We start from the raw sequence: 10,252 nt of genomic DNA on the forward strand, positions 1-10,252 counted from the left end.
CTTGATCCTTTTTTCATTTAAACATACTGGTATAGGTGCATTACACAAATAATGTGTGTTCTCTGCATTAAAGCCAGCCAGCAGCAATAAGCCAAAAGAAATTTCCACCATCCAGAGAGAACCACCATTTCCTACTGCTTTTCAGATTTTGTATGTACGTACATGCATACAGATTTGTTAAAGAACTGATCACAGTACACATACTACTTTGTAATGTTTTCCACACAATTTATAGGGAATATTTTCCATACCTGTTTCTACATTGTCATTTTTTTTACATCTATTGCTTTTAGTGGCACTTACAATCGGAAACCCTAATTTGCAGGTATGTGTGGACTTGCTTTGCCTCCCATATTAACCTAATGGTCTTCACGACGAGGGACTTTTGTTTTCCCGTCTGTGGCCCCCCACCTCGTGCGTAGCACCACCCCACAGTGCACACGTAGCCCACAGTAAGTGCACAAGAAATACGTGGTGATGGGAGGGAGGGGCGGGTGGGTGATGGGTATTGAGGAGGGCACCTTTTGGGATGAGCACTGGGTGTTGTATGGAAACCAATTTGTCAATAAACTTCATATAAAAAAAAAATAAAATAAAATAAAATAAAATAAAATAAAAAAAAAATAATATTATAATAAAAAAAAAAAAAAAAAAAAAAAAAAAAAAAAAAGAAATACGTGGTGAATGAAGGAGTGTGATGGCCACACTGGAGGCTCCTGAATCTGAGACAGGACGAGAAACTCAGAGCTACCCAAATATGCTCCCTGGGGAAGGGGCACCCGCAGCCTCTAAACCAGCCGCTCAGTTCCAAGAGCGTGATGCCCTACAAGCAGCCCCACTGTGGGAACAACACACAGGCTTCCCAAATCAAAGGAGTCTTTTCTTAATAGAAGCAGATACGAGGTCAAGGAAGCTGCGCAGTACTTACCTCGTTGACTATGTAATCCAACAACTCAAAAATTGCCATGGGAGGTCGGCTGTCCATTCCATACGCTACAGATTTTATAACGAGAAAAAAGAAAACGCTTCTCAGAAAAACAGACCAGAGGTTATTTGCCAGTCTGACGCTAGGGACCGGGGGCATGGGTCCTGGGGACCAGAACAGGGTGGTGGACAATAAGCAGAGACACAAGAGCCCCAGATAAGGCCGAGGACAGAGGGGACAGCAAAGGCCACTGAGTCGGCCAGCCAGGTAGGAGTCTGGGCTCTGCCACCTGCAAGGTTTGCGACCTCAAGCAAATCCATGGGCTGCTGAGCTTAGTTTGGAGTTTGGTGAAGGGGAGATGGGTCACTATGTCCGCCCTTCTTCCCTTCCTTGTACTGAGGAGCAAATGAGACGATAACTAAGGAGCTTGAGGACTTAAGTGTTAATTCTCCCTGAACTTGGGTTTCTTCCTTTTACTAAACTCCAGAGTCCCCAGCCAGCCTCAGGGGCCACAGCCACGAGCCCCTCCCAGGACCCACCATCAACGACCCCTGCCCTCTGCTTCTCCCTTCACATACACCCTCTTCCGTGAGGGCCTCAGGGACAGGCCTTCCTGGTCACAAAGCAATGTCCCGGCAGGAATTACATCAGAAGATGGTGGCTCGGCCAGCACCTTCCCAGTACCAGGTTTACTTCCCAGTATTCGTGATCAGAGAGGCAAGCGGTGCGGCACAGCACTCGGCACCTAGGACTCAGGCGTGGACAAGGACATATGTAGTCTCGACAAGTCAGGCACTTGGTGCCTCGGTTTCCTCACATTTAAGAGATTATAACAGTGCTCACACATGATTGCTATTAAAATTAGACAATACTAGACAAATCCATGGAGACAGAAAGTAGATGAGTGGTTGCCAGGGGGTGGGGGTGGGGGTGGGAGGAGTTGGGAGTGATTGCTCACGGAGGTGAGGTTTCTTTTTGGGGTGACAGAAATATTCTGCAATTACACAGTGGTGATGATTACACAACATGGGAGAATATACTAAAAACCACTGAACTGTCCACTTTAAAATGTGCATTTTATGTTATGTGAACTTTATCTCAAAGAAAATCTACCTAAAAACCAGTCAGGATTTTTAAAAATTAGCTAACGCATGTAAAGTACTAAATGCAGTGCCAGGAACACAGTAGGCACTCAACGAAGGGTGGCAAGCTGTCCACGGAAACAATTTAACACCCACCTGGAGACCCCTGCTCTGTTTCTCCCCCCTTCCCCCAGCCTGGCATCCAGAGACAGGCAATCAGTCTTGGGAGAGTGTTCGGAGAATCAGCCCCCCAGAAACCACAGCAGCAAGGGCAGTCCAAGCTGGGGCCACTCACAGCTGAGGGGCCTTCCAGGGGTCCTCGGCCTGGGTGGCGTCTCAGCCGCATCTCCCTCCACTTGGCACCCAAACATCAGCTCCAGCTCCTTGGCATCGGGAGGAGGGATGGGATACCTCCCGACTGCCATCTCAACCAGAGATAGCCCCATGCTCCAGATGTCCGACTGCACGGAGTAATGAGTCCCCTGGAGTCTTTCTGGCTGCAGGAGAAGTGGACACAGTTATGATCACCTGTGAGCTCATCCAGGCCCACACAGAAGAGGGACAGGCGAGTCTCCATGGAGGCTCCAGGGAGATCTCAGGACTCCCTGCCCCTCTGAGGCTTGCCTGCACCACAGGGAGGGGCCTGTCCTGCTTGATCCGGGTCCGGGTCCTGGTCCTGGTCCTGGTCCTGGCCCCGGCCCTAGATCTGCTGATGCATTTTGTCTTCTTTGGAACTTCCACTAACTGCTTTCACTTGGTTTCTGACCTGCCCCCAGCTACTGCGTTCAAACCCTCGGCGGTTCCTGTGGCTCTGACTCACGCCTCCTCACTGCCATCTCCCCGTAACCTGCCCTCGCTAACAGCCTCTGGCCTGGCTGGACCCTGGCTGCCACTTCAGCTGGGGCTCCAGCTTTGCCCAGTCTGGTCACTGTCTTGCATGTGCAGCACAGCTTGTCCAAAGCCCAGCTGCGAGGTTCATGTTGTCACCTTCATCTGAAACATGAGGCTTCTGGAACATGGGTCACGAATGAAGTGTGCACAGGGTAGAAAGAACACCGGCCTTGAGGGGCGCCTGGGTGGCTCAGTCAGTTAAGCATCCAGCTTCAGCTGAGGTCACGCTCTCAAGGCTCATAGGTTCGAGCCCTGCATCAGGCCCTGTGCCAAAAGCTCAGAGCCTGGAGCCTGCTTGGGCTTCTGTGTCTCCCTCTAGCTCTCTGCCCCTCCCCCACTCACGTCCTGTCTTTCCCTCAAAATAATCAACATTAAAAAACAAAACACCAGCCTTGAGAGTCAGGAGAGCTGAGCTCTAAGACCAGCTCCACCACTGACTCACTGACTGTTCCTGAACAACATGGAGCGGGAGAAAAGGCAAAGGATCTGGGGTCAGGAGACTCGAGCTCACGCTCCAACTCTGCAACTTGTAAACTGTGTGATCCTGAGCCTCGGTTCCCTCATCTATAAAGTGGAGCTGATGAACCCGGTGTTAACATCAGTAACGACATAACAAAATACCTGCTCTCCTTACTAGGGTTACCAAGAAGGTCAAACCAAACGAAAATGTACGTTCGATGCTGCAAAATGCTACCCAAGTATGGGTTGAGTCGGAAGAGTCAGGAAAAAAATATATGGTGCTATACAAAGCATTATTTTTATTCAGTGTTAATTGAAATAGCACATATATTTCAAGAACTCTACAAAAAATCTTTATTCTGACAATTACACTTTTTTTTAGACATCATTAATGTCTCCCAAGGGATTTTTTCACTAACTCAAATACTGGACTATTTTGGAACTGACCATGTAACCACAAAGACCCAAACCACTAACCCTGGATCAATAGGTCCCGCAGTGTGTTGACTGATTTCGAACTTTGCGGTTGGCAGTTGAGTGGTCCAGAATGCTAGCTGCTCAGTTCTTAGACTGAGTGAGGGGACTAACTGGCAAGGAGACCTGGCTTTCAGTCCAGGCTCTGCATCTGGATTTCCTCATCTCTAAAATGGGAGCGATATCTTCACTTTCACAGGGCCACCACACAGACGAGAACACAGAAAACACGATGTGCCGGGATGCCCCAACCTCTGTGCCTGCCCCTCCGATTAACCCATGCCTACACTCACTGCCCCCTCCGTACAGATCCCCACTCACCCTAGCACTCCTCTATCTGCCCCACGCCAGCACTCACCCAGTGTCACACTCCCCCCTTTCTGAATTGTTCTCTGGAGCACACTAGCCATTTACTCACCAAGCGCTCCCTGGGCACCTACCATATGCCAGGCCCCGAGCCAGACCCTAGGGACAACTGAGACACCTATGGCCCTATTCTTGTCCTCCCGGAGCTCATGGCATGGGGGAGAGAAGAGAACATGGCTGCCACCTCCTTGGGGAGGGACCATGATGCCTCATCCTTCATTCTTTCTCCACCACCTCTACCACCCAGGACAGGTTCTGGCTCTACAGGGGAAGCCACCCACTTGGCTCCTATCCCTGACCATGCAAGACATGTGAGAGATGGAACCCACTGCTCATACCGACATGTAGGACCTTGTGCCCACGAAGGAGTTGGCCATGGAGTCGATGAGCTGCCCGCTGACCCCAAAGTCACAGAGCTTGATCTCCCCACGAGAGTTCACTAGGATGTTGGAAGGCTTGACATCTGCAGGGGAGGGAACAAAGAAAAGGAGGGAGTTGACACAGGTAGATCGGGGAGAGGGAGGAGGGTCAGCATTCTATAGGCAGACCAGCCCCAACCGTGAGTCCAACGACGGCTGCCATCACTAAACCAGCCCTTGGCTTGCAAACACTGGACACCAAGGTCCCTCATTCCCCCTAGTTCAGGGTTCGAGAAAAGACTGTCAGGAGAGGAAATAACAACGTGTTGTACAAGTAGGACAGAAAGTCAGTGGATTTTCACTCTTTGAGAATCCAGGCCTAAACACATGACCCACAGGAAAGACTCCATTATCAGGAATAATCAAGATTTCCAAGTTTGTTGTTTCAATCACCCTTCTTGGCAAGATACAGTGTCTATGGTTGGATCATAAGGCAGGAAGAAAAAAAAACAAATAATAAGACCTATTTGCCTGCTGAGGCTCAGACCAAACACTAGAGATGAGATGGGGGCAGGAATTCCTATGTTTGACCCAGATACCAAGCACAAAGCTGTGGCAGGGGTTGGAAGCTGACTTAATCATTTTCAGTGATGTCATTTCCCAAACAGCCTCCACAGCTGCAGCCAGCTGTCAGTCAAGGACAGTCCCTCACTGCCCTGTGGGGACCAGTCAGGGCAGTGCCACGGAACCAGCCCCAACCCCTTCCCCGCACTCGGGCCCTACCCACTTCCCACCCAGCTGCCACATCACTGCTAGTCCACTGACCCTTCCCTTTGCAGAGGGAGGTAAACTTCCCAATGTTCTTCTTCCACCACCTTCCCTGATTCAAACAACTGCCCTACAGAGTGGGCAGAGCGGGGTCAAGTGTTGTCACTTACAGGTGGGAAAATGACGCTGGAACTTGGTAAAAGTCCCCAGGCCAGGGTTTTGTGGGCACACATCAGCAATGAGACCCATCAAAGAGCAGTCCATACCCCGGGGCAAAAACATAAACCGGGACAGGCAATCGATCTCTGACGAAGTAACAGAGACACCATACAGAGCACCTGGAGAATTAGAGGAACAAACCAAGTCCCCATAATTCAAACCTATTAGAACTACTATTCCCATTTTATTATTTTTTCCCTCGGTACCCTCAGATGAATGCATTTACGTGCACACCTCGGAGATGTGGCAGCTTTGGCTCTCTGCCTCTGCAATAAAGTGAATATCGCAATGAAGAGAGTCAAATGAATGTTTTGCCTTCCAGGTACATACAAAAGTTATGTTTACATTAGGCTATAGTCTGTTAAATATACAGCGTCATGTCTAAAAAAATGATGTACACACCTGAATTTAAAAATACTTTATTGCTAAAAAATGCTAACTGTGGGTGCCTGGGTGGCTCCGTCGGTTATTAAGTGTCCAACTCTTGATTGTGGCTCAGGTCACGATCTCGTGGCTTTTGAGTCTGAGCCCCACATCAGGCTCTGCAGTGCAGAACCTGCTTGGAAGTCCCTCTCTTTCTCTGTCTTTCCCCTACTCGTGCCCTCTCTCTCAAAATAAAATAAACATCTTTTTTTTTAAAAAACTGCTAACCATTTTAGCCGGTCATAATCACAGATCACCATAACAAATAGAATAATGAAATTTGAGCGATTTAAGAACTACCAAACATGACCCAGAGATATAAAGTGCACAAATGCTGTTGGAAAAATGGCATAGTCTTGCTTGACGCGGGACTGACACAAACCGTCAATATGTAAACAATGCAGCACCTGCAAAGCATAATAAAATGATATATGCCTGTATTTATCCTTAAACAGACTCGAACAGTCTACGTAAGTATCTTTCCAAGGGTAAAGTGAAAAAAAAACTCACCCTCTCGCATCCCAGTAAGTCCTTCCCTTCCCCCCCCCCCCCCCCGCCCCGCATTTCCAAGGCTGGGTCAGGTCATAAGCAGTGTTCAGCCAGCTCAAGCTTCTCTGTACCCATCACCAGCTCCACCAGGGGAGGGCTGCTGGCTGCCTGCCCCACCACCGTAACCCCCAAGCCAGGACAGTAACTGGCACACAGTAGGTGCTCCTAAATACTCGTGAATGACCGGCTCTGAACTCACCGGGTACATACGCAAACACTCCGAGCCACTGGTGTGTCTTCCCAAGACCTAGCCTTCATCATGGCACAGGACACGAGATCTTTCCAAACCCCCTGTCATGGTCCTTATGTCTCCTACATACAGACTTCTAGAATGCAGGCATCAGAAGTAGCCTTAGAGGGAGTCTGGTTCCTCCCCTTCAGCTGAAGGCCCAAAACGGTCTAGGAACTTGTCCAAGGTCACACTGCAAAAACTGGGTGAAGCTGGACCCAGAACTCGGACCTTCTCTGACACCTAGCTTGTCCTCTTCCCACCCAGCCCACCGCCATATGATGCAACTCTGTTCCACCCACCCACTTATGTTCGCCGAGTCCTACGCTGTGCCAGGGCCCATGCAGACACCGGGAGACAACGGCGAGAGAACCGATCGAGCTCCTACTGTCATCAAATTTACGTTGTAGTGTGAACACAGACAAAACCCGACAAATGCACAATGTCAGGTGGTCTCAAGTGCCATGAAGAGAATAAAAATGATAAAACCAGGTAAGAACACACACCTTGGTGGGGGGTGGGGGGTGGGGGGGTGGGCACCTCTGTGCAGGAATGACCCTTGAGCAATGACCCGGGTGGAGTCACACATCCTCCTGGGGAACGACTTCAAACACAGGGACTAACTTTTCTTCTGTTTCTTGCCCACACCTAGTATTAGGACAGGCTCCGACAAACACTGCCAGCCAAGGAGCCTCTGGTCCTCACTTACACAGGATTGTGGCCCTCCTCGAACAGAGGACAGATGCCTGACCCCAGAGGTTAGTGTGGGGGTACGGCAGAGACGCTGAGCGGCCAGCCAGAGCTGGGGAGGGCCGCAAGGAAATAGCGCTCCTGGGGGTGCCGTGGGGAGAACGCGCAGGAGGCCCTCCAACACGAGCCTCTCCTCACACTTGCCACCAAATGCCCCAGCCCTTCACCCCGGTACCTGGGCCACCAAGCCAGGGCTCCCTCACCTCCCAAATGTGCCCAAGGCAGGTTAGGCCCCATTTTCAAGCAAAAGGGCGGCCATGACTCAAGAGACCTGTGTTCAAATCCCCGCCCTGCCGCCCACTCCAACAGGAGCCTTGAGCCAGTCCCCCTGCTTCTCTAGCACCGGCCACCTGTCAGCGATGCAGTGATGACAATCAGAGCTCTTGTGACCCTGCCAGGTGGTGACCAGGACCAACCTAATGCAGTGTGGGCATTTACACGGCACGCCACACCACAGGGACAGAGGTTTCTTCCACAGGCCACCCTGCAAGATGAGCAGCCTACAGCACCAGAGCTCTGCTTCCACCCTCCCCAACAGAGAGCGCCCCCCCCCCACCACCGCCACCCGGGTTTTCCTTCCTCTGCTGGCTTCCTCCCTCGCTCTGCTTCTCTCCGGGCTGCTGAGGAGTGGCTGCACGGCCTCTGTAACCACTTGGATCTGATTTCCATTCACATGGCAAGCAAGCCTCTTTTCCTCCGAACTTATGTAACACCACTCTCCCCAATCCCTGGCTGTCAGCTCTGGCTTCCCCCACGCCAGGGAACAACACCGGCTGGGAGGCTGCAGAGACCATGGGGGATGGAGTCAGAGGAGCGGAGGGAAACCCTGAGGGGCCACATGCACCGCACACAGCCCCTCCCGGGGACCCAGGAGGTGGGACACGAAGCGGCTTGCAGACCTGCAAATCACTCTCCATCACTCAAGTCCAAAACACGTGGCTGAGCCACCACGCTGGGTCGTGCCTCTCCTTGGCAGCCCCAGCCAAATGGGGCTCTCCTCTGGGGGCGAAAGAGGTACACGTCAGACAAGGCCAGAGAGACGGTTTCCTCCAACTGACAGCACCCCCTCTTTGGTCTCCACGATTGCTGCCCTCCCTCCTCTGCCCCTGCCCCCAGCATCTGCGTCCTCACTTGGTCCCGCAGAGCAAGCAGTGCTCCTCCGGTGGGACAGCCCCTGCACCGAGCCTCGCAGTCAGGTGCAGGCCTGTCAGCCTGGCTTTCCAAGCCCGCCACTGCTCCCGCCTCACCTCTACCCAGCTTTGCGCTGTGACACAGCCCCATGTCCCCCTGCCCAGGCTCACGCCTGCCACTCTGTGCTGGCCCCTGCACGTGAAACATGCTTCTTTCCCACTCACCCTCACGGCGATTTCGAGGCGCAAGTTGTTCTGGGTCCCCTCCGCCACTTGGGAAACTGCCCTGCTCCTGGGAGGGCTGAACCCGGGGAGATCTCATCGGGCTTCTTCTCACATCCTTCCTAGCAGCAACCTCGACCGCTGTTCAAATCAGGGGCCCAGGCCCTCTCTACTCCTCACGGCCTTCTCCAGGCCTTGGGTTCCCTTTCTCACCCTCCAATATCAAGAAGGCAAGGCTGGGGGGAGACCCAGGACCCGGTGGGCCAGGCTGCCTTCTTGAGGAAGCATCCAGCACCCATGAGGCCCCCAGGCTGACGAGCTTCTTCAGGAAACAGATGAGAGGCTAAGGTCTGTTACCCCCATTCTGCTCAGCCCCCCGCAACAGTGAGGGTGGGTAAGCCCTCTTTCTTCAAAAACAAATAAGGGGATTTTATGCAAAAACTAAGTGGAAGAAATATTTTCTTCTCTCATATTTTCTGCCCCAGAAATAACCAGTGTTCACAGCCTTTTGATTTTTTCCCCCAAGAGCAAATGATTTCAACTTAATTTCTCAGTGTTTCCTACCACTCTAGAACAAGAGGTTTGGATTAAATCATTCAGTGGGTCATTTGTTTATTCCATGAACAGTTACAACTGAGCTATGAGTAAAAAGGACACAGTTCCTCTCCCTGTCCTGAAGGCCATCACCACTAGGGGAGACAGAACATAAAATACAAGAACATGTGTGCGTGTGTATGATGCTAATGGCAAAGACAGACAGATGGTCAGGGCACTGTGCACAGATATTCTGAATTCTTCCAATCGGCCAGGCTCCATGCTAGGCTGACGAGTGGGGCAAGGTCCCTCTCAGGCAGATGAAGCGAGGTGTCAGCCTCCCAAAGGGTACTATAACCTCATTTTGTTTGGCAGAACATCTTACAGGAAGTTGCATTCACTATGGGGCGGGGCGGGGGGGGACAAGATGGAAGAAGATGGGCACAAAGGAACAGAAGGGCAGGGGAGCAGGGGAGGGAAGCAGAGGCACAAGAGAAACAAGAAGAAAAGAAATGAGGGCCCCAGAGCAGCAAGCAAAGGAGACTCTGGCTCATCTGTGACAAAGGCTAAACCCAAAGTGGGATGACTTTGGATAGTGAGTTAAAGGTTAAAGAGACAAAGACAAGTGAGATTTTTAAATGGTGACTTCAGGCCTCAAAGGACCTCTTCTTAGCAACCCTAGTAGGTCCTTAATAACCCTTCTCTAAAGGTGAAGAGTCAGAAGGGAAAGGTGGCTGACCCTGGTAGGTCAAATAACAGTCTCCACAGAGCCACCTCCGGGTTAACTCATCCATGACCTCAGGGAGCTAATTAAATAGCAAAGATATTAACATTCAGAGAAAATGCCAAACACTTCAATTAGCCATGAACCC

At 51.2% G+C, this 10,252-nt stretch overlaps 1 protein-coding gene across 1 annotated transcript in view; it reads right to left on the reverse strand.

Moving 5' to 3' along the window:
- Nucleotides 1-10,252, reverse strand: part of MAP2K1 (mitogen-activated protein kinase kinase 1) — a 79,847-nt gene that overhangs the window by 3,982 nt on the left and 65,613 nt on the right. The window contains exons 6-8 of the mRNA XM_030317871.1: nt 4,536-4,660; nt 2,303-2,504; nt 929-993 (exon numbers count right to left, since the gene is read on the reverse strand). Of these exons, the coding sequence (XP_030173731.1) occupies nt 929-993; nt 2,303-2,504; nt 4,536-4,660 (392 nt within the window). The remainder of the gene's footprint in view (nt 1-928; nt 994-2,302; nt 2,505-4,535; nt 4,661-10,252) is intronic.

The sequence above is a fragment of the Lynx canadensis genome, chromosome B3, assembly GCF_007474595.2.
Source record: "Lynx canadensis isolate LIC74 chromosome B3, mLynCan4.pri.v2, whole genome shotgun sequence".
Lineage (NCBI taxonomy): Eukaryota > Metazoa > Chordata > Mammalia > Carnivora > Felidae > Lynx > Lynx canadensis.